General features: G+C 39.6%; 1 protein-coding gene across 1 annotated transcript in view; it reads right to left on the bottom strand.

The window, feature by feature from the left end:
• The window catches only part of LOC137351441 (unconventional myosin-Vb-like), a 158,298-nt gene extending 133,143 nt beyond the window's left edge, over positions 1 to 25,155 (bottom strand). The window contains exons 1-4 of the mRNA XM_068015887.1: positions 25,063 to 25,155; positions 16,793 to 16,903; positions 8,249 to 8,420; positions 3,108 to 3,252 (exon numbers count right to left, since the gene is read on the bottom strand). Coding sequence (XP_067871988.1) covers positions 3,108 to 3,252; positions 8,249 to 8,420; positions 16,793 to 16,903; positions 25,063 to 25,155 — 521 coding nt within the window. The remainder of the gene's footprint in view (positions 1 to 3,107; positions 3,253 to 8,248; positions 8,421 to 16,792; positions 16,904 to 25,062) is intronic.
• Between the last annotated feature and the right edge of the window lie 301 nt (positions 25,156 to 25,456).

The following is a 25,456-nucleotide window of genomic DNA, read 5'->3' as shown; positions in this document are numbered from 1 at the left end:
CAACAAGAAACACTTCAATTCAGACAGATGGGGTCAAAGGTTAGTTTTCCATTTGCTTTGCTGCTAATTAAGCACCACGAATCAAACATTGTTGATACTGTGGGATAACAGATTCAAAAGCATGGATACAAGTCAAACACATTACATTGGTTTAAGGTCATTTATTTCAGATCTATGCAGTACAGTTATATAAAAAAAGGCACATTTTATGTAGAAAAATAAAAACATTTGAGTCCAACTTCTCACACCATAGGTACAGCACTTAATTAATCTTTTGAAGTTGACCAATATCAAGCAGTATTGAACTGAACATGAAAAATATACAATGAAGCAAATTAGACCAAACTGATCAGATGGGTGTCATCCAGGCAAATAAAATTTAGTTGAGCAGCATTTGCACAGGTAAAGGCCTGCTACCTGACCCGAACCCGACCACATGTGCCGGGTTCGGGTCAGATCACTCTTCCAGGTTCGGCTTTTGGGCTCGGGTCGGGCACACACAACAAGAAGCGATGAAGTAAAAAACCTACCTGAGCAGGGAGTCCAGAACGTCAAAGAAGGAAACTCAGTCTGCACAGTGAATGAGTGAGCACATCTATGACATCACGCTCATGCTGCAACTTCCTGCAGATTGGGAATCGTAAGGTAGGTATAGGGAATATTCCGGTGGTTGGGTCGGGCTCGGGAAAAAATGGAGGGACTCGGGCTGGGTCGGGTTTTTTTTCATGACCTGAGCAGGCCTTTATATACAGGCAATGAAGGTAATTCATCACCAAGATGAAAAATGTAATTAGTTGCAAAGTTAAAAGCAGACATTTCTCATCAGCAATTAGATTAGTACAGCTTTTTGTTGTGCATGATTAGCAGAAATACTTAACACAAATTACTTGTATGCATCGGTCTTACATGTATCCAGTACAAAAAACAGAAAAAGTGGTCTTGACAGTAGCTTTTCAAGTTTATTAGTACAAGATACACAACTTGGATATTCTTGGCCTCCTGTGGAAGATGATGTGCCCTGGTGAGTGATCTAGAATCCTGAAATCTTGTATCCATAAAACAAAAAAAAAGGTACCATACAGCTAGAATTCTAGCTGCAAGATTTATTTTAAAAGTAACAAGAATCCATTAGAACTACAATAAAATTGAATAATTTTCTTTGCTAGCTGAAGGATTATACAAATTAACCTTCATATTTTAATCTATATTTTCCAATGCCATCCATATAGTAAGACTAATGATATATCACAAAAATGCCCATACTCATTTTCATAGCATTAATTCCAAAACCAATGCTCAGTGCCATAGTGATATTGAACAACATAACCAGAAAATTATATTGCTGCCAGAGGACACAACACTTCTTTTCATCTCATGACATCAAACAAGGCAGTATAAGCTTGGCTAAGCACGAGTTAGGCTTGTATGGAGTCCAACATTAGCCTTTATCTTGAGCACTATAGCATGCAACAAAATGAAACTTTTATCCTGCAGTCAATTAAGGAAAAGTTACTTGTCCATTTATTACAAAACACTTAAAAACTTGAAGATAACTAGGAAAATATGGGATACATGTCTTCAAACAAATTTGTCTTCCATCAAGAATGTTGACAAATTATGTTACTATTCACAGTAAAACAATTTTAAAGAATATTACTTGTAAGGCAAGAAAATGATATGAACTTATAACATTAAGTGCAGCAAAAGAATTCTTGTTTATAAACCAATTTACTGCATTTTGAGCAAAATGCAAAAAGAAAAGAAAAACTCCAGTGGATAACTTCAGCAAATCCAGCAACTTTGAGGTAACTGCCAGCTGTACAAGATCAATGTCAGGAGCTGGCAACTGTAGCTGTCACTAAACCAAATATGAAAAGCAGCTAATGTTTCTTGTAAAAGTCCTTATTGCAGGGAAGGAGATTGCAGATTATTAACTGCAACACAAATTGACACATGGTCGAAGGTCACCAATTCCAAATACAGTGGAATCCATCTGTCTAGTTAACAAAATCAGATTATAGTTGCTCATCACCACCCACCCCACAAAACCCTCCTAATTTTAAATTAATCTTTGCCTATTTATCCCTCCCTGACCCAAGACTTCTGCAAGCTCATCACTTTGAACCACTCACAAAAGTTCAATTCCTCCAACTCTGGCCATCTTTTCATGCCTTCCCCACTCCAGCTACCTCCCCTTATTGACAGTAAAGCCTTCCAATCACCATCCTACTTTCCAGAACTCCCTCTAACTCTCCACTCAAAAAAAAAAATCTTCCAAGTTTCCAACTCATTTATACTCTCTTTCTGGATCAATGTTCATTCACAAAATCCATCTATCAAACACCTCAATATGTTTTCTATGTTAATAGCGTTAAGTACAGATGTAGGACAGAACCAAGCATCTGGGGAAGTGGCAGGGGTGTGAAGAGAAAGGATAAATTAGGACAACAACTCCAATCACGAATTAATAAGTTGCTTGGTCAGAACCCTCCAACCGAGATTCTTCCCCCTCCCCACCCTAAGCCTTCCTCGCAGAATTTTCCATTCCCCTAGATCAGATTTATTCTGCATCCTCTCTCCCCTTCGTCCCACCTTTGGTAGCTGTACCTTCAGCTGTCTAGCTCTGACTTGCATTCCCTCCATAAACTCAACTTCTGTTTCTTTCAGACTCTCATTAAGACAAACCTCAAATCAAGATTTTGGTTACCTCTAGCTAGCCTCAGCAGTCTTACACCTGAGGCATCTGGGGTGCGTTTCTATGTTTAGAAAGGTGCAGCATAAATGCAAGTCTGAGTGATAGTTCATTGTTTCAGTGATGGTCTTTGCATACAAGTTTACATCTCTTTGTATCTTTGCAAGTAATCTGGCTGTTGGCCATTCAACCAGTTAATTACAGCAGCCAGCAAACCTAATTCTTCATTTCTACTTGTTCCCCCTTCCTGCCTTTTGTTTTGTTCAGCTTTAGAAATTGCTGGTCTTCCAGTTCAGATGAAAAGTCTACATCTAAAACTATTGCTTTACACTATTTAATTGGACATCTTCATTTTGATACGAGAACTATATTTGGCTACCTTTCAAGTCAGCATATTAGAATCTAATATACTTACCTAGCCATCTGCTTGTATGCTTCCTCAGCAACGGCAAAGATATGGGGATCCATGTCGCCCATATTCTGTCCACTGTAAGCATAAATTACATCATCTCCATAAAGAGGGAGCTGTTCATATGGATTGATGGCTACTAGAACAATACCTACAAGGAACATTTAAAGAATGTTAAGCAATTTAAAAATTCAAGAGGTTATTTAAAATTATAAAAGTAATTGTAGGGTAGTGTCTATCCCCACACTAGTACCAGTTTACAAGATTGACAGGAGCATATGTGGTGTCCCAAGCAAGCACGCTGTCACAGCTTAAACATTTAAATATCTACAAGCTATTTAAGCCCTCCCCTTGCTTAGAATCCATAAACATAACCTTCCTTCTGTCCCAGGGTAAAAAGAAGGAAGAATTCAATATCCCTGCATAACATTTCAAAGCAGGAATCCCTATTCCCAAGTCGATTGACTTTATACATCCCATATTGCTGTAGCAAGGCAAAGAACTTCACTGAAGAACCAACAGAATTGAAGGAAAAACCAGTACATAAATCTGAACCAACTATTTGAGAGAGATCCCACATCCAATACACAAGTGCTAAATTCAAACCAGGATTCTCCTCTTTTACCTGGCCAGAAGTTTCAGAAATTTGAACAGACCGATGGCAAAGTAATTATTGCCAATCTAATGGTGTCTGCCATTAGTTTAACTTGCCCTTGCACATTTAGGTTTTTACATGCTTTGCAAGTTGCTGAAAGTTTGAGATGATAACATTGCGGAGAAGGAAACTGAGCATCTGGGACCTGAATGAATGGGAACAGTTGTGTAACTCCTTAACCAGATTGAATGATTGTAAAATAAACAGCACAAGGATTGAAAATAAAGTATCAATTAGAGTGCGTGAATTCAATGTCAAATGAGATAGAGAAGGATAGACAGGGAAAGAAGAATTGGATTGAGGAAAGAAACAGAAAGGAAGAGCAAAATAGTTAATTTTTAAATCTCCAACAATTAAAACTTCAATGCCAGAGAAGTTTATCAGCAGTAATTAAGTTTAGCTCTTATCGCATCATTAAGAGTACAATGACAACTTGACTGTGCAGAGTTTAGTTCCTATCTGCCAGGCAAATAAAACAGCGGCACTTTATGCATTTTGATGGAGAGGCATTGGAGTTGTAGAAAGAGCTTGCAGTTATATAGCGCCTTTCACAACCTCAGGACATCCCAAAGTGCCTTACAGTCAATTAAGTACTTTATAAAATGCAGTCAGTGTTGTAACATAGGAAACGATCATTACAATAACCCCATTAACTCAGACAATCAATTTATTTAGAAAGCAGAGTAATTTCTTGCCCCCATTCCAAAGGCCAGCTTGATTTGTAATACAAATATCATTACTACCCAATTCGATCCTTTTATCTTTATTGAATTGAGTCTTGATCCAATTCTTTTGTATGTTGGAAGTAAATCAATAACTCTGCAAATGCCCATTCTGCTTGTCAATGGCTAAACGTATTAGTTTCTCAAAATTTAATTTAATGTCCTCTGGTTCGAATGGAAATTCCATTTTCAAGTGATTTTGCAAATGCATTTCTGAAGTCACCTCTTTTTAAAATTTTAACTCATACTGAACCTCAACTTTTCCACTGAAAATAAAGGCTTGGAACTTTGAAACATCTTTAATGCTATCCTCTCCCAAGTGCTTTGATCTGTGCATGTAATGTACCCACAGTCGGACAATGCTCCATATTGTTCGCTATTGTTTTACAAATTACTGGTGAATACAATATTGATGCTGCATGTCTGAATTAACGCTTTTCGTTCAAATTTCAGTGGCTGGATTAGCGTGCTGCACTCCATGGCGGCACGCTTTGAACTCAGCAGCCTTCCAACACGGAAGTGCCACCGACGAGTCACCGCGATATTACAAGTGGGGGCTCATTTAAATAGAGGGGCAGAGCGGCCGCCCCCAATGCTGTAGAGGGGCAGCCACCACATCCCTGACAACGGCGACCGGCGCCACAGCCGAAGCACCATTTTTAAAGAGCTTCAAGCCGTTCAGTTACATTTTAATATTTAAAAGGTCCCGGCGTCCAGGAAATAAAAAGTTTATCTCAACTCTAAATCCCGTGTCCCACCCCCCAATGGGTAGTTTATATATAAATTGCCCTCTCCCCCCATAATAAACTGTTATTGATATCCTGAACTTTCCTCCGAAATTTGTTCCCTTTGACCCTCAACCCCTTCCCACCATCCCCACAGCCAATAAAAATTGCTTACCCTGCTCCCCCACCTCTGCTGCCCTGAAAGTTATATTCCTCCCCACCCACCCCCACCACCAGGTTCTCTCCTCAGAACTCAGCCAGCAGGCAAGTTCATTTACATCTAATTTTTGTTAATTTAAATATTCAGATGAAGGCCCTACCTCTTGGCAGCATGGGGGGGGGGGGCCACACCGAGGTCCCCCGGCAGCTAGTAATGAGAGGCAGGCCCTTCTTGACGTTCAGGGGTTGAGGTAGGCCTTTCCCTGCAGAATTTTATGAATTCCACCCCCCCCAGGCTGCGACCCATGGCGTCAAGGGGCTGGTAAAATTCAGCCCAGGTCTCTGTTTCCCTTCCACTTGTAAACAAGTGTTTATATTACACATAATACAAAAAAAAATGCATTCAATGAGTACTTATAGGATTTTTTCTTGGCAAAGCAAGAGTACTGATTATTCCAATTGTTTCTACAAACTGCAGAAGTTATAGATTTATGGGTTTTTTAATGTCGATGGCATTAAAATGAATTTATAGCTTCCTTGTGGAACAAAGTAGTTTGATATGCCAATGTCACTGTCCAACAGCATGAACAATTTGAGAGCTGATAATGTCTCACAAAAGGTGGATCAAAAGGTTTAGAACAGATCTATCTACAGAAAAAGCCATTCCCTTATATTTAAATCAGCCTAATTTGAAGTTCAAAGATGTCAACGTCTGATTGGCAGCTTAATTTGCATATCTCAAAGATCCTCCAGCTGAGAAGGCAGCACTACCGTGCAAATTTTTTTTATAAAATCAAACTTCCATTGACATATTAATGCACTGTCAGAAGGGGAAACAAAATACATCTCAAACATGACCTTACAGCCCCAGGTGTGAACATATCAGTACACTAAAAGGCTGACTGGTTTTAACATAGAATTTTACAGCATAGAAGGAGGCTGTTCAGCCCATCACGTCCTTGCCGGCTCTTCTGAAAGAGCTTACCAATTACTCCTGCTTCCCTGCTCTTTCCCCATTGCACTGCAAGTTTTTCATTTTCAAATATGTATTCAATTTTTAACAGTACTACTGAATCAGCTTCCATCACTCTTTCAGGCAGTGTATTCCAGGTCATAATTCACTGCGTAAAAAATTCTCATCTACCTTTTTTTTTTTGTCAATTACTTTAAATCCATCTCCTGACTTTCAGCCCTACTACCAGAGGAAGCAGTTTCTCCTCGTTTACCCCAACAAAACCCCTCATAATTCTCCGCTTAACCTTATCTGATCTTAAAATAACAATCTCTACTTCTGAGTGCAACTTTCAGTCAAAGGTTTGTGCCAAATACATTTTGCAAATAAATTCCACAACACTTAACTGCATGTCTATTCTGTACCACATTAAGTCCCATTCATCTATCACCCTGTTCCCCAATGCATTAAAATTCCCACCTTCAAATCCCTCCACAGTTTTGCCCACCTCAAGACCTCTATCCCATCCAAAGTCCTGCAGTCATCGAATTCTGGCGTAATGTGCTGCACCGGCTTTGTGCCACCACCCTCTCTTCGAAATTAGTGATAAAACCTACAACTACTTTGACCAAATGTTCTCTTGGTTCCATCTTTTAAAATCCTTCTCAAAGCCAAGCTTTTGCAAATGTTCTTTACTCCCATGTATTTTTCTGCCCTCCTTCTACAAAAGGACCTTGAGGTTTTCTACCTTAAAAAGCACTATATAAATGCAAGTTGTTATTGTTTCCATTACCTAGTTTTTTTTTGAGGATCCAAAATTATTGAGGGGCAAGGAAGAGTGGGGCTTTATGGCTCAGATGAAATTACATAATTCTATTTACATAGTGACTTACATCCCAAAGCACTTCAAGGTCAATAATTTATTTTGAAATGATAGTCATTCACCTGGCGAACCACAAGGGCCAACTAAGGCCAATGTTCAACAATTCTGCCAAGGGATTGGCGTGTGCGATCGCAGAGGGTGGCCAGTCTTCAGAGCCTTTCTGGAGGTACTGTATTTTGGATAAGACATACAACTGATGTGCCAGCCCAGCTTACATGCCAGGTCTTGGAGTGGGACTTGCATATCTTGAATTGGAGGAGCTACCATTGGGCCAAGCATTTATATATGGTTTCTCTTCCAAGAAATATAGAGAATTAACCATTGTACAGCCATGATGCAAGCTGCTGAAACAAATAGTTCTAATGATCCACTTGATTACAACTCTATATAAATTGCTCCTACAAATGCTACAAAGTGGTAATGTTTAGCAGTCAACTTGATAAAAGGTTTAGACGATTTTTGATATGGAAATGCCTCGAGAACATAGTATGTTTGATCAGTTTTCCAACATTAAAAAAACTCCCAAAACAAATGAGCAAACGTACAAACATCCTTCAGCTAGTTCTGCCATTTCTATAGACTTTTGTTAATTATCAAATTTAACTGGCTGTCTCCAAGGTAGCAGGATGAAAAAGAACAGAAGTACACTAAACCTAAATTAAAAAACAGGAAAGTTTCACAGCCATGAAACAGTATCCAACTTAAGTCACTACACCCTTAGGAAGGGAGGAAAAAAAAAAAGTCAATTAAGATTAAGTGTTTAAGCATAAAGGAAACCCAAAAATAAACGGGGAAAAACAAGTAACTATTGTGTGCTATGAATGACCTTATGGCGTAGAATATCAACAGTAAATATGAACTCAGCTAAAGCATCAAGAGAAATTGACAAGTTCCAGATTGAACAGGAGGCAGAAAACTGTCTAAATGCGGAAAGTAACAAACAGCACAGGTCTTGAATATCAATGCAATGAAATAGATGGAGAATTTGCTTTCTATACAAATAAGTATAAATTTTAAAAAGTTATAATAGATGCTGCTAAATTAAACTTACCACAATATGTATAGATACTGTTGGACTCTAAAAACCTCACTTTCAAGTTGTGAAGCACTGCAGGCTCATGCAGGTAACTCAGTGCAGTCAAGTCATTTTCACCCATTAAAATGTCAGGGTTCCGCAGATATGGTAATTGCTGAGTTTTTTGGCTAATGCGATACTCGATATTCTATAGCAACAACAAAATAAAGAATTACATAACATGAATTTATAAAGGAAACTTTCCCTAACAGAGATAAAAGAAGCTGACCTGCATCTCAGAAAAAGTTTTTTTAAAACTTGATCTATATTTGAGGTGATTTGAGGGACGCTGGTGAACAATGAACAAATCAGACAATACCTTACATACTAACTCTCAGCATTTTGAGCAGCCACACCAAAACAGAGTTTTCCAAGCCAACACAACCAGGTGCCTTTCTAATCCACTCATTTCCAAGCGGTCTTAAGCGCCAGGCAGCTCTGCTTCTGTCAGCACATTTCCAATATCAATAGCCAGCGTATGCTATGTGGGAATTCTTGTTGGAACAGTAATTCCTTAGTATAGGATGGACAGGCAGCAATCTCGGCTAGTAACACAAGGAACATGTTGATAGGAGAAGCTGACCTGCCCATTGTGCAAGTCATTAGATACAAAGGAATGGGGGAACAAATTAATTGGAAAGAGGGGCAGAATGGACGACAGGAAAAGGAAGAGTAAAGAGGATGGCTAGCAAGGGGGAGGGAAAATGGCTAGGAATACAAGGCAAGATAAATAGATCACAATATAGAGAAAAGGTAGAAGATATATAACAAAAGGAAGTTAAATTTGTGGCAATAGCCAAAAGGGGCAGCAGTTGGGAGAGGGTGGAGGGTGAGGGAGAAGAGAAGGTGGGAGCAGCACCCTAAGGAGGAAGGAGTACCCCAGGAGTGGAAATGTAGTGTCAGCACAAACTCTCAGTTGGAAAAATAAATTCCATCCTGAACAGTTGAGGAAGGGAGCAGGGAAGGAGTGCTTACAGAGCAGGATAGGGAGATCGCTGGTAATCTGAACTGGGTCAGGAATTGGGTTAGAGTGCCTTGGAGAACTGGGCAGTGGGATTTAGGTGAGAGGGGAGTAATTACATTAACTTTTGAAAATCTGAATGCCCCTTTTTAAAAGTGAAATATGAAAGTGCTCAATTGGAAAAGAATTTAAATATCAAAAACTCAATTTTCCAGGGAGCAATATACAACCCTCATGAAATAAACCAATTTTCACCATTTGGAATGCCCATCCAGCCTTCTGTGTGTTTGGCGAAGGAGAAACAGGTGAAGAAAATGTGCCTGCCTAACCCTAAGGTACAAGTTGTTAGTTTTTTAGGTCAATGGTCAACTATTACTTTTCTAGCTAGGAGGCTATTCACAATTATGAGCCCACATCCTGCCACCCTGTGGCAAATGCACATAAACACACTGCACCATCAGGTCATCAACTTTAAATAATTCTTTTAAAATCCATTTCTTCAAATATGAAACAATTAAAGATTGGGTGATACAAAAGAGATACAACATCTATTTTCTCGTCACTGGATGTTGACTTCTGATCGATCCATCCTGGCCAGTACTGAAAGAGGTCATACAAAGGGAAGTGAACTGTCAGAAGCAGAACAAATCTAGTGATTGTTGCAATGTGCTACAACAGTGGGATTTTTACCCCAGAGTCTAGGTTTTAGCAGTGGACTGCATTTTTAAAATTAAATTAAAAATCTTCCTGCCATAAACTAGGTTTCCCGATAAATTTTATACTAGGAGAGTAGAACATATATCAGCTGTTGCATGGCTGCATGCCACTAAGTCCAGTACTGCCAGTGTTCCACAGTTAATACCCCAGCTGATCCCGACCATCAAGGTTAAGTTTGTATTATAACTGTAGTGGCTATTGTACCTTTATAACAGCGTTTTAGTGCTACAGAAACCACAAATTTCATTTCTAGAAATGTTTGCATTTGTATCGTGAACAATTACCAATTCCTTCATATAAAAAGGGCGCATTGGAAAAAAGTTTGTTCAAGATAGCCAAATAAAGTTTTGAATGCTACCTAGCAATTTGATTGGCAACTTTCAAATCATAACAAGGAAATTATCTTGCAAATGAAATACGAGACACCAAACATATTTTTATCTCAATCTAGCTTTTACCAATGAATTAAGTCAGTATCCAGTTGAAATGATTTTATTGTTTAGAATTATGAAAAATTTTCCCCAGGAGTTACTTGAAATATAAATATCCATATATGCAAACTTTTGGAACAAAGTTTGCATTGAACATCTCGACTGTTCCTTGAACATGCACAGCAACAAATCTAAACTCCCCATTAGAGGGCAGTGTTTAGTGCTAAGTATTTTTCAATGATGCCATCATTGAAAGCATGGTAACGATTCCACAGAATATATCTTTTAACCTAAAAAGTCACCATTGCCTTTTGAGCAATGCCACACACATTAAAAGTTTAGCATAGAAAGGTCACAATCTAACCTCCATAAGTCATAAGAATAGCAAAGCAGATTTTTTTTTTTTTTTAAGATGTGAAACTTGTAAGTGTTGATGTTCAGAGACTTGGGTGTGCTTGTACAAGGAACACAAAATTAGCATGCAGGTGCAGCAAGCAATAAGGAAGGCAAATAACATGTTAGCCTTCATTGCAAGAGGATCGGAATACAGGAATAAAGAAGCTTTGCTACAATTATACAGGGTTTTGGGGAGACCACATCTGGAATACTGTGTACAGTTTTGGTCTCCACATTTAAGGAAGGATGTAATTGGCATTAGACCCTGGGATGAGGGGCTTGTCCTATAATGAGGCGCTGAGTAAATTGGGCCCATTCTCTCTGAAGTTAACAATGAGAGGTGATCTCATTGAAACATACTAGATTCTGAAGGGCTAGATAGGTTAGACACATTGTTTCCACTGGTCAGGGAATCTAAAACATGGGAGCAGAGTCTCAGGATAAGGGGCTTTTAGGACTGGGATGAGGAAAAATTACTTCACTGAAAGGGTTGTGAATCTTTGGAATTCTCTACCCCAGAGGGTTGCGGATGCTCCATCGTTGAATGTATTTAAGGCTGGGAGAGACAGATTTTTGGTCTCGGGGAAATAAAGGGATATGGCGAGCAGGAGAGAAAGTGAAGTTGAAGCCTAAGGTCAGCCATGATCGTTTTTAATGGTGGGGTTGGCTCGATGGTCCACTCCTGCTCCTATTTCTTGTGTTCTTGTATTTATGGATCAAACATTCAGAAATCATTGACTTTAGCTGAAATACAAAAAAAAAGTTAGAGCATGAACTTGTTCTCGACCCTTATCTAAAAATATATCACTACAGTATATAGCTACAGGTAAATACTGTCATGTAGGCTCCCACCTGCCAAGACTGAGGCACACATTATTTCGCCACATGAACATTAAAGCTTAAAAAATTGTTGCTGGGAAGAAAAGAGGGTCTATCACAAGGAACTGCCAGGCCCCTCACTGGAAAGGTCTTTTTTGCACACTAGCAGACAGTGTTGGAACAAAGGACCCAGTCCCTGCTTCTCCAATACACAGAAGACCTGGTCAGACCAGTTTAGTCAGATGTCTAACTGGAGGTTGGAGTTTTCTTTAAATTTGAACTTGCCACAGAGTTTTAAAACTCAGTGAGCTGTTTGCTCCTGGACTGAAAAGACCTCTCCTGTCTGCTCTCATCTCTTTCTCACGGAACTGAGAACCCACTGAAGACACAGGAACTCCAAGAGAGAAAAGTCTCCTACAGTGAACAAGGTTAAAGAATACTGGGCCCAACGAAAAGCAGGACTACTTACAAAATGACTACAGCGAGCTCGAAGCACAGTCACAAGAAACTCTCCTGATATAGCTTCCAAGCTCATTTTTTCTTCTGCTCTTTTCGGTCTCTATTTGCATGTGCGTATCACGTATGCATGCTAGTGTTGGGCACAGTGTGTACCCGTGGGCATTAACCAAATTACATAGAAACAGAAAATAGGAGCATGAGTAGGCCATTCAGCCCTTTGAGCCTGCTCCGCCATTCATTATGATCATGGCTGATCATCCAACTCAGTAACCTGTTCCCGCTTTCTCCCCATATCCTTTGAACCCTTGTGCCCCAAGAGCTATATCGAACTCCTCTTGAAAACATACAATGTTTTGGCCTCAACTGCTTTCTGTGGTGGCGAATTCCACAGGCTCACCACTCTCTGGGTGAAGAAATTTCTCCTTATCGCATTCCTGAAAGGTTTACCCTATATCCTTAGACTATGACCCCTGGTTCTGGACTCCCCCACCATCGGGAACATCCCTCCGACATCTACCCTGTCAAGTCCTGTTAGAATTTTATAGGTTTCTATGAGATCCCTCCTCACTCTTCTGAACTCCAGCGAATATAATCCTAACCGACTTAACCTCTCCTCATACGTCAGTCCCGCCATCCGAGGAATCAGTCTGGTAAACCTTCGCTGCACTCCCTCTATAGTAAGAACATCCTTCCTCAGATAAGGAGACCAAAGCTGCACACAATATTCCAGGTGTGGCCTCACCAAGACCCTGCATAATTGCAGCAAGACATCTCTGCTCCTGTACTCGAATCCTCTCACTATGAAGGCCAACATACCATTTGCCTTTCTTACCGCCTGTTGCACCTGCATGCTTACCTTCAACGACTGGTGTACAAGAACACCCAGGTCTCGCTGCATATTCCCCTCTCTCAGTTTATAGCCATTCAGATAATAATCTGCCTTCCTGTTTTTGCTACCAAAGTGGATAGCCTCACATTTACCCACATTATACTGCATCTGCCATGCATTAGCCCACTCACTCAACTTGTCCAAATCACCCTGAAGCCTCTCTGCATCCTCCTCACAACTAACCACCCCACCCAGTTTTGTCTCATCTGCAAATTTGGAGATATCACATTTAGTTTCCTCATTTAAATCATTGATATATATGGTCAATAGCTGGAGTCCTAGCATCAATCCCTGCAGTACCCCACTAGTCACTGCCTGCCATTCGGAAAAAGACCCGTTTATCCCTACTCTGTTTCCTGTCTACCAACCAATTTTCTATCCATCGCAATACACTACCCCCAATCCCATGCGCTTTAATTTTACACGCTAAATCTCTTATGTGGGACTTTGTCAAAAGCCTTCTGAAAGTCCAAATAAACCACATCCACTGGCTCCCCCTCATCAACTCTACTAGTTACAGCCTCGTATAATTCTAGTAGATTTGTCAAGCATGATTTCCCTTTCATAAATCCATGCTGACTCTGTCCGATTCTACCACTGTTCTCTAAGTGCTCTGCTATAAAATCTTTGATCATGGACTCTAGAATTTTCCCCACTACCGACATCAGGCTGACTGGTCTATAATTCCCAGTTTTCTCTCTACCTCCCTTTTTAAATAGTGGGTTTACATTAGCTACCCTCCAATCTCTAGGAACTCTTCCAAGATTCTACAGAATCTTGGAAGATGACCACCAATGCATCCTCTATTTCTAGGGCCACTTTCTTAAGTACTCTGGGATACATACCATCAGGCCCTGGGGATTTATCGGCCTTCAATCCCATCAATTTCCCCAATACCATTTTTCTACTAATACTGATTTCCTTCAGTTCCTCCCTCTCACTAAACCCTGTGTTCCCCAACATTTCTGGTATGTTATTTGCGTCCTAGAGCTTAAGTTTAAATAAATTCCACTTTTCTTCTTTAAACCTAAGGTGACCTGTTTGTGCTCATTTTTTTGCCTTATAATTGGAAAGCAGTGAACAAGGATTCACCAAGGGGGAGCTCAAAACACTGTTTAAAAACATAAACCCTGTTACAATAAGACCACGTGAAGACAGTAAAAGACGGATCGTAGCAATATCTATATATTAAAAACTTTGCATATGGGATGCATTTCCTGTCAATAAATCTTACTTCATCTGTCAAGCTTTTATAATGCAAAACTCATGTTATAATGGAAACTCAATGTTTACATAGTGGCACAACCCTAAAACAGGCCAACATTTGGTTGTAACATTTGGCTGTCACACAATGCTGAACGAACCAAACTATAAAAAAAAATTTGAGTACCTTAGTAATAAGATGTGGGTGCAGACGGAACAAGTATTTATATCGCGCCCTTAATGTAGTAAAACATTCCAAGGTGCTTTACGGGAGTGTTATCAAATAAAAATTTGACAGCCACATAAGGCGATATTAGGGCACATGACCAAAAGCTTGGGCAAAGTAGATTTTAAAGGAGTGTCTTAAAATGGAGGAAAGAGGGACAGAGGGGTTTAGGGAGGGATAACTCCAAAATAAGGTATTAAAAAATGAAATGTATTTGACATTAGATGTACTAATTACACAGTCTTTTGTACTTTAATACCTTATGTTTTTCCATCAAAGTCTCAGCTTGCCTCAAAAGTGTAGGTTTTGACTTTTTTTTTTAAAACCTCAACTTACAACTTATAATCACATCTTTGCATTAAGCATGTGAAGATTAAAGAATTTTCCAGTATGTAATCAGTGCAAGTGCTGAAAGGTAGAAGGGTCCAATCCTATTGAAAATTAAATATTTTCCTGCAAAAAAAAAAAACTCGACAAACTGAATTTTGTAAGCCTATCATGCAAATGATGGCTTTTTAAAATGCCATTTTCTGTTGTTACCTACTCTCAAACAACTGTGATTAGCAGCATTGAGATTGTGGGTTCTTTGTTTTTCAAGAATGGATTCTTTTAGACCTTGCCTCTTATTGCTGAGAACAGTGCTATCGACTCTTCTGAACCATTGAGCATGGAAATGTTCTAAATCAAAAATAAAACTTTAAAATTATCAAATTGCTGCAAAGTATTCAATAAGTCAAACTTGACAATGATGTGCTCGAATAGAAGCATATTCCATTCCTGTGCTTCTGACTTGTACATAGCATGTCCATCCCAACCAGGATCTGCGTTAGGAGGATATTGAACAGTGATAACATAGTAAGAGTTGGAGCCTGACAGTTCAAAAGGTGTAAAGAAGAATTTTCCTGCTCCCCACACCTCCACAAGGCTGCTGGGCCTGCTCTTTCCCCTTCTCCTCAAAAGCCTCCAACACATCATGAGCAATGCCACTAGAGAACAGCTAGTATCTTGTATTATAATGTGTGTTAACATTGCCTTTAACTGGATTTCTTGATAGGAATAGGATAGAGGAAAAAAAACCATGAGAATTAAAGTATAGAAGGAACTAATTGGCTTTCAACTAAGTCAGGATAAAAGGACCAACCCTAAGCAAAAAGTAAGGAAGATCAAATATCAGAAGGAATTTCATGCCAAGGAGGCTAAAAGACAGACTTTGCAAAACAGCTGAGGAAGTTGTAATGAAAATAATCTTCACTGGATCAAAGAAATTTAAAAAAATCTTGCACTTCTCTAGCACCTTTCCCAACCTCAGGACAACCCACAGGCCTCCATAATCAATCAAGTACTTGAAGTATTGCCACTATTGCAATGTAGGGAAACGCAGCCAATGTCATACAGCAACAGCAATAAGATCATGACCAAACATAGTTTTTGGTGAAAGACCTTTCAATATCATACTGCGCAGTGCACTCATCCAGATTTGTAAGTGATTTATTTTTATTTTTTTTATAAAAGACTTACAGTGTACAAATGTAAACCTATTTATTCAACTTTTAACCATTGTAGCTAAAAGACATTCCATTATAAAAATGCACACCTGAGAAGTTATGCTTTGGTGTTAAAGGACGAGATTTTAACAAATTCATGAAAAGATTTTTGAGCAAGCCATTCAAAAATAGTAATCAGACAATAATCCTTTGCTACAGTCACTAGCTTGGCCTCAGCTGGGAGCATTGCGTCCAATTCTGGGCGCCGCACTTGAGGAAAGATGTGAGGGCATTGGAACACAAAAAAGATTTATGAGAATGGTTCCAGGGATGAGAAATTTCAGTTCTGAAGATAGATTGGTGAAGTTAGGACTGTTTTCCTTGGAAAAGGCCGAGCGGTGATTTGATCAAGGTATTCAAAATCATGAGGGGTCTGGACAGATTAGATAAGGAGAAACTGTTCCTACTCCTGAAAGGATCGAGAACAAGAGGGCACAGATTTAAAGTATTTGGTAAGAGAAGCAAAAGTGACATGAGGAAAAACTTTTCATGCAGCGAGTGGTTAAGGTCTGGAATGCGCTGCCTGAGAATGTGGTGGAGGCAGGTTCAATTGAAGCATTCAAAAAAGGAATGAGAGAGTTATATGAAAAGGAAGAATGTGCAGGGTTATGGGGAGAAGGTAGGGGAATGGTACTGAGGGAGTTGCTCTTTCAGAGAGCCAATGTGAACACGATGGGCCGAATGGCCTCCTGTGCTGTAATTGAGATTCTGTGCTACACAATTTCTTTTCCACATATTCAATATAACAAACACCATTGATAAAAAACATGACATTCAGAATACAGAAACTCAACACAAATCTGCAACATCTGATGTCAGCAACTTTCTCAAAACCTGAAGGAGTTTAGGGATATTATGCACCAATTAAAACTTACAGTTCCATCTTCCAGTTTGAGGTAAAGAACGTGGTCCTCTTCCTTCCAATCCTTTGTTAGTTCAGCTGACTTCCACACCTCCTCGGGGTCAGGAATCCATACTTTAGTTGACTAAAACAAAAGTAGACAATGTCAGGAGTACACTTTTGGAAAAGAAAAGTTTGATCAGCAAGATCAATGCAATTTAAATACATACTACTTTGAAGCTAAATTAACAGTGAACAACCTGATTAACACTACTTCAATTACACTTTCTCCGTAACCTGACACCACAAACAGTACTACTACTTTCGCTACAGATGCCAACCCATGAAATGTAAAAGCTCAGCAACTGCCTCAAAAATCTGACATCCCTAAATGCTGAACTTATCAGCTATCTTGACTCAATGGTAGCACACTCCACTCAGTCAGAAAGTTGTTGATTTAAGAACCAAAAATTAAAAGGAACACAATCTAGGTGATCAGTGCAGTCATGGAGAAGTGTTGCATATACATACATAACATAACATACACACTAGCCTTTCCTAGTTGAAATTACATAATTTACATATGCCCAGGATAAGTTATTCCCAAGATACCATCTGTCATGCAGGCCCCCACCTGCCAAGAATGCGGCAAATTGGTTTTGTCATACGAACATTGATTCTTAACTGTTGCTGGAGCGAGGAAATGACTTGAACAGATCAGCCGTGGCTGGAAAAAAATATTTGCATGCTAACAGACAGTGCTTGTGTAGACAAAGGACTATTCCCTGATACATTCAACCCACAATGGATGTTGATCACCGGACTGTGAGGGGGTGGGGAAGCTGTCCGGTGATCAACGTCCATTCCAGGGCCTAAGGAGGATACAATCCAAAAGGGCCAGGACTGGTTAGATCAGCTGGTCACATGATTAACTGGCTGTTCCAGGGACTTTTGAGCTAGCCAAAGAGTTTGAACAAAGACTGTTTGCTCCTGGACTGAAGATCTCTCCTTGTCTGCTCCCATCTTTTTCTCTCAAGCCTCCGAATCCACTGAAGAGACATGAACCCCCAAGAGAGAAAAGTCTCCTGCAGCAAACAAGGTTTAAAAAGAATACCGGGCCCCAACGAAAAGCAAGATCTGCCTACAATCAAGGACTCCACAGTGAGCTCAAAGAACAGTAACAAAAGCTCTTCAAATATTGCCTCAAACTTTTCCACTTTATTTTTCTTCTGCTCTTTTCTGTCTCTATTTGCATGTGTGTATTGCGTATGCATGCTCACATGGGTGTGTCGTGTATCCGTAGGTGTCAACGGAATTAGAGTTTAAGTTCAAGTTTAATAAATTTCAACTTTTCTTTAAACCTAAGAAAACCCGTTTGTGCTGGTTTCTTTGCCTTATAATTGGAAAGCGGTGAACAAGGGTTCACCAAGGGGGAACTAAAAACATGGTGCATTTAAAATTGAACGCAGTTACAGTAAGACCAGGTGAAGGTTGAGGGGGACGCCTAGGCACCTTTCTCACCTGGTTGTAACACATTCAATACTAATTTCACAAATTCTCTTTTAAAAAGGGAAAGAGCTGATTAACACAGTGGTATAACAAATTAGCAAACTTACTTGGCCTAATGGAGCTCAGTAGAATGTAATTATGTAACCATGTTGGCCTTCCCATTCATGTCAATTTTAGTCTCTAGATCTTTGCAAATTCCAGCTAAACTTTTACTTATCCCCTCTAACTCTTCTCTTTCCCCCCCACCCCCAACCATGCCTCATACTTCAATATTCCCAAAGGCGCCTTTTTTTTTAAAAAAAAAGCAATGGTTTCTTTAGTTTCATTTTGCTCCATGGAATCAGTTACCCATTTTTTGCATACTAGAGGGTTAACATTTACACAATTATTCAGATTTTTTTTTTTTTATAAATCTGAATAGTCAAAACTCAGCAACTTGGCACGAGAGACTCAGTTTGACACGATCATCATTAACTACTTATGTAATGTAAACAGAAAGACACTTGCAGCATTTACTGGTCACAAATCTACTGTTTTCAAACTAGGCTCCAAAAGTTGACCCAGAGGATTGCACAGCTATCAGAATTATGTCCAATTGAGCTGAACATTGAGTGTGTTTTCTGACACTAGCCTAAGCTTTCTATACCCAATACTAATAAACGTTTTCCAAAATCATAGCATTGCTTCCATTGGACAGATGCCATTCTTTCAAAAGCTACATTTGGCAGTTCCCAAGAGGATGCTAATATCTACAGGGAGCCCCCAAAGCAAAAAGTCTGAAAAAGGAAGTGGGCGTGTCAGGAGTTCTGTGAAAAGCAAAAAAATTGATGCCTGGATTTAGTTAAAGATGCTGCTGCTGCATGAATGAAAATATTTGCATTTATGTACTGCTTCTCTCAAAGTTATCAGGCAGACAAATTTTGTTCAGGGGCAATGATTACAGCAGTCATTTGCTCACACAAGAATAAAATAATTTTTTTTTTATGGCATTGGTTAATTAATTAAGAATATCGGTCCATGCATCAGAACTCCCTGTTCTTTGAATAATGCTACAGGATCTTTAATGTCCAGGTCAACAGATGACAGGCCTGTCTCATCTAAATGATGGCACCTCCCAGCAATGTAGCACTGGCCTGTCTGTCTGTCTAGACAATGTACTCCAGACCTGGAATGGAGTTTGGTTTTACAACCTTGAGACTTGACCACAATACTGAGCATCATATTTTTAAACATTCAATACCTTGAAGTTGTGTGTGGGAGTATAGTGCAATTTTGGCAACTGCCACAAAAAACCAAGCTGTTACCATGACAGCAGAATCCCAATCAGATTTATTTAGGATTAACAACTTTACCACCTGCTTACAATTTCTTCATAAACCATGCCAAGTATTGTGAGCTCTCCTTTCCTACTAGAGATTTTTTCCAAACTCAACTGAAAAACTTCAGGTCAACAGACATTTATACATAGTAGGATGGCAAGGGTGGTACATCACTGCAAGATCTATGCTGCACTAAAGTTACTGTCCTCAGATGCTGCTGTGATGAGAAGGGAGTAGAAAGAAAATACCCAAGGGGAGGGCTAGGTTACTTTCTTTGGGGAAAAATAAAGCATTGTTCAGGATTGAGGCTTGTAAAACTCAAATCGGAGCCAAGTGCAGCTTCCAGCAGATCCTTTTGATTGAATAAAGCAAAGCATGAAATAGCACACCACTATTTTTTTTTTTTTAAAAAGTTGCTCATGTACAATGTTATGAAAACCAGTGAAAAATGGAACTGACCTCCCCTTTGTTTAAAGATTCAGGGGGTAAGTGCCTGCTCTGGGCCCCAATTGGGAAAAAAAAACAGGGGCAAATTGCACTGGTTATGTTACAGTTCAAGTTTCTACTAAAATTCATTCCTGTAAGCACACACATAAAATGCTCTGTGAATTAGCATAATTGGTCAGCGTAATAGAAAACTAGTTTCCCCCCCCCCGCCCCCCAAATGACATATTTAAGAGTGGTAACCTAGTGCAGTTTTATTAATAAACCCATTTTCAGCTGGATTAAGAGTATCTAGTCCACCACCTGAAAAGACTTTAAAACTATACAGAACCATTTACTAGTTTCACTGGTGTACATTTGTCAATTTAATAAAAAGCATTTAATATGTAAAAACTTTTCGAAAGGCGCCTGTGCAGCTCAGAATTTGAAGACCTTTTCTGAACAGCTGCCATCAGGAGAAACTAGTCATGCACATTAGTTTGATCTGGAGGTGCAACCAGTTTCAGGTGAAATTATTTTTAAACTAGCATCCAAGACTGTGGAAATTCAATTTACACTTTATGGAACTGACGTTTAAAATTCCGATCTTTTGCACTGGTTCAGCCATTGCACCCGGATGGCACTAATCAAACGAGTACAAACTTTACTCTTAGATGTGAACCTCAAATTTAAAACTTTCTTGCAGGAAAGTCATTTAGCTTGTGAATTCATTTTAAAAGAGGAAATTTTGGTACAGCGTAAAGGTTCGACAACACAAAGCAGTAAATTAGTGGACTGCAACAAAAAAAATTCTGCAAGTGACAGGACATTAAATGGACAATTTCAGGAGGGGTACCGAATGGCTATTGTTAATTCTCATTGCTTATGTTAGTGATAGTTGATTATTTACATACAGATAGGGCTGGATTTCACCAAGCTCACAAGGACAGGCTTCATAGCATTGTGTGGGCGGGGCGGAAAAAGGAACATTGTTCTGGGAGAGGCCCGCCACGCAGTCCAACACCAGGAAGGCCTGGCCCCATCCTCCTGGCAGCAGTCATGTTCCATGGAGTAACCCCTCCACCATTGGGCGATGGGACATGGATTTAGATATTTAAATTTAGACATGCATAAATTTAAATCAAATTACCTCAGCTCTTCCAGGGCCCGCTTCAATCTTCGGCACCCTGTCTAGCACTCCCGCGCCTTCAGTTCCCTGCCCAGGGAAAGCCATTGTGACATTGGTGGGGAGGGGTGAGGAGTTAGGCTTTCAGTGCCGGGGGGCAGGGAGGGGGTGGCAAAACAAGGTCAAATAAACAATGATGTAGGGGATGGTGGAAAGGGGTGAACTTTAAACTTTGTGCAGTCGGTGGGGGTGGGTGGGGAAGGTCAGATTTAAAAGTGAAGTGTTTTGGGAGGAGGGGTGGAGAAAGGGCAAAGAGCTAATGTTATTGTTATTGGGGGCAGGAAAGGGGAGTTAGAAATTTATTGTATAAGTTTTGGAGGAATACTGCTTTAAAAATTCAAATTGATCGCAGGGCTGGTTGCCCTTTAAACTGGTGCCAGTGCCTGCATACAGGCAGCCCGCCCCCTCCAGGAGAGGAGGGTGGGCTGCCTGGCTATTTAAATGAGCTGCTGTGCAGGAGAGCGCAGCGGCTCTTTGGCGTGCTAGCCGCCTTCTCCCCCCCAAGATCGACGGCAGGCTCTGAAAATCCAGCCCCTAGTGTCATTTTCTTTGTCTGTACAATAGCACTAGTCTGCTTTAAATTACGTCATTTTGCACTAAAATGGGTGGAAGTGCAGATGTTAGTTTGTCTAGATTTGATGCAGGAACAGCAGTTATACAAATGATCATAATTACTACTTCAATGGAACCAGTAACCAGGTAAATCAAGCTATTGTGTTTACAGTCCATTAAAATTACACCTTAAAACTTGAACTTAAAAGCAAAAGTGAGGTATATTTCTACATCTTAAGATCAGGACAGTAAAATGTGATTTTAGTGAACCATGAGGTCAAACTTCCATTTCCTGCAAGCTCAGTATATAAAAAAAAAGTTAACAAACATGGCAATATTATAAACATCAAATCTCCACCAGCATCTGAGTAACCATTGAAACAATTAGGGTGACAAATGCACCCAAGAATAGTGCAAGACAAATACAAAATTAAACTCGACATGCAGTTGAGGGTAGCAAATCATTACCTTTACTGCCCATTTTGAATGAGGAGTTCTTACAACAAATCTCAAGTATATAAAACAAACACATTGGTCAATTTTCTGCACCGGGGCATCTTGCAGCATACATCATTAGGCATTTCCTCCTCACCCTTAAGCTCAGATATTTGCGCCACAAACTATTGGAAGTATGAGTTAATGTCGGTCAGGCGACAGGGCATCTCGACCTTGGTGAATGATGGGGCCTAACAATTTAGTTCCTTAACCACTAAGATTTAAGAATAGGGAAAGAAATAGAGGAGCGGCAGATATGAAATAGGGCGAATTTAAGTCATCAGGTACAGAGAAAGGAGGGAGGGAAAGAAAGATTGGACAGAATAAGAAGAGACAGGAAGAAATTAGACGTTTAATTTTTTTTTTTTAAAAATCTTTCCAAAAACAATTTACTACTTGTAGGAATGAGACGCCACTGTTCTCTTTCTAGACTAGAAATGTTGATAGTCATTGCAGAAACATAAATATCATTGGGTCCTTAAGCTGTTACATACCAGCCCCAACTTACTGCAGCAAAATTTGATTTGTATTTACTATGCAAATGCAGCAATTTCTTGCCTCCCTGTGAGTTTCAATAACAAGCTCCCATTTTTGTGAGGCTAACAATAAAGCGGTGAAAATTATCTGGTAATTCTCAACTCGTGGAATGTCACTTTCTCAAACTAATAACAGCATGCATATTAAACTCACTTGGTATTCACCCAGAAAATGCCTTGTATTTGTTTTTACATTGTCATGGGTGACAAATGGATAAGACGGTGAGAGACAAGAATGCCTGCGAGTCAATTTAACTTAGCAGTAGTAGTCTTACATCAGGAACTGAAAGGAATGGGCAATATGGACAACTTTGCCTCACTATTTTAAAATGAGATAGGAAAGTCTCCAATCTAATGTGGATTTCAGAATTGAAGCACATTTCCCAGATAAAGTTGAAGGTTTGGCCTTGTACATCTACAGCTTTCGGGTTCACTGGGGCAAAGTGACAAGAATTTTGTATGATGTAGAAATAAGTTAGGCGTTAGCCTTGGTTCAGTACAAAGAACAAAGAACAGTACAGCACAGGAACAGGCCATTCAGCCCTCCAAGACTGCGCCGATGTTGATGCCTGCCTAAACTAAAATCTCTGCACTTCCGGGGTCCATATCCCTCTATTCCCATCCTATTCAAGTATTTGTCAAGAATGGCACCCTTGGCCAAATCAAAAGGTTTGAGTTCAAGCCCCAATCCAGAGCCTTGAGCATGTAATTGTAGCTTTTATAGTGCAGTACTGAAGGAGTGCAACACTGTCAGAGGTGTTGTCTTCATGTGAGATTTTAAACAGAGGCTCAGCCTACTCTCTCAGGTAGTTGTAAAAGACCCATGGAACCAGAGAAGAGTAAGAGGGGTGCGTGTGTTCTGGGCAACATTTATCCCTCAAGAAGCTCCCAAAACAGGTTATCTGGCAATTTCTCTCATTTATTTACAGATCCCAGTTGTGCACAAATGTTTCCTACCTTGACAAAATTTAAATTAGTTAGCTGTGAAGAACTTTGGATGCCCTATGATTGTGAAAGACACTATGCAAATGCAAGTTCTCTCTCAAATAATACTAATTGAACCATGTGAATATCATGAGCAGTACATTCACTGTAGTGTGGAATAAAACAGGGAAATATTTGGTCATATCCTCTACTTGAATCACCCAGACCAGATCTCGGGCTTTGTGGCTACCAATATTCCTCATGGCTGAGCAACTTGGCCCAATCAGCATAGAAGCAGTCAGCCATTTAGACATGGCATTCTTCAGTGCCAGCACCCTGTCCAACATAACCAATTGCTATCTTCTTGAAGAGCATAGACCAGTGACTCAAGTTTTCCCCAACATTAATTGATGCAATTTGAAAATAAAGGGTGCCAGGTTTAACTGCTTGGAATGATTGCTTTGCCTGCCTCATATTAAGTGCCATTTTGCCAACCATCACAACCTGACAGCATCACCCAAAGTTATTCAATTAGGCTACTTGCTCATTATGTTTAAAAATAATTATTGACATCTTGCATAAACTTAATTGACTCCAAAACTGACTCCCAAGAAAATGAGTATTCAAATTGTAATAATTATTTCTGGTACAAACTGAGTCATGGGAAAGACATGAGATTACTCATTAAGACTAACAGCATGCACTATTAGATCTGGTGTTGCAATCTCAATTAATGTTTAATATAATGCAGACCAATTTTATTTGCCAGAAAGACACACAGATTGTGATCTTTCCATTGGCACTCCACAGTTAAAACATCTTGTGCTATTCTACACTGATGGGACATTTACTTGGGACACAATCCAAGTATTTGGAAACAGAAAAACATTTCACCTAAAAATCAACTTTAAAAATTTAATCTGAACTGGACTTCCGTTTTGAAATAGAATCAGCACAGATTTTGCAGTTCACAGCAAATGAAAAATGCTTGCCGTTCCTTACACTTGCCCAAAACTTTCTATGGGCTTTTGCACTGGGACCTGTGATAAATCGAAATCCAAAATAGAGCAGTGCCCACTACAGAGGATCTGGAACCTGTGTTAACAGGGCAAAAGTGTCACCTCAACTACAGATTGAAGAATCCTTACTGAGACACACAGCCAAAACCAGGAATAGCAAAGTTAGAATATTTAATTCAATGCCAAGTCAGGTACAGAAAGTGAAAGATGGGACTGAGATAAGAGACAAAGAAGTTTTTAAAAAAATCTCTAATAATTAAAATCTGAAGCAGTGAGACTCCATACTTGTAAAAGTAAACGTTTAGTGTTTATGGAATGCATAAGAACCACAACTTCATGGCTTTCAAATACATGAAGGGCAAGTCTCTTGGCAAGATACCAGCAAAGCTGCTACAGGAGCAGCTCAACTCTAACAGCACCTTCCTGATTTTCATGTTTAATTGCATATGACAGAAGTTGCTGTCTGATTCACTCCTTAATAACATTTGAGCACCAATAGCCTAACCTTTATTCTTACTGCAAAGTTTGGGCCAATGTCTACCTATCCCTTTTCTCCAGAAGGGCAACCTACTGCTGAAATCCAGCTAGAATGGTTTTAGCAGGACCAAAGTTTGGGTTGGTTAAGTGTATAAATTAGTCCAGGAATCCAATACCGACTATAAAACACTGGTTAAGATCTTAGCTATGTAGGAGCTGGTTCAGTCTTTATACAGAGCCACCTGTCGAGGGACTCCA

The sequence above is a fragment of the Heterodontus francisci genome, chromosome 36 (genome assembly GCF_036365525.1).
Source record: "Heterodontus francisci isolate sHetFra1 chromosome 36, sHetFra1.hap1, whole genome shotgun sequence".
NCBI classification, from domain to species: domain Eukaryota; kingdom Metazoa; phylum Chordata; class Chondrichthyes; order Heterodontiformes; family Heterodontidae; genus Heterodontus; species Heterodontus francisci.
The sequence above is the reverse complement of the archived record's forward strand: the minus strand, read 5'-3'. Positions and strand labels throughout refer to the sequence as shown.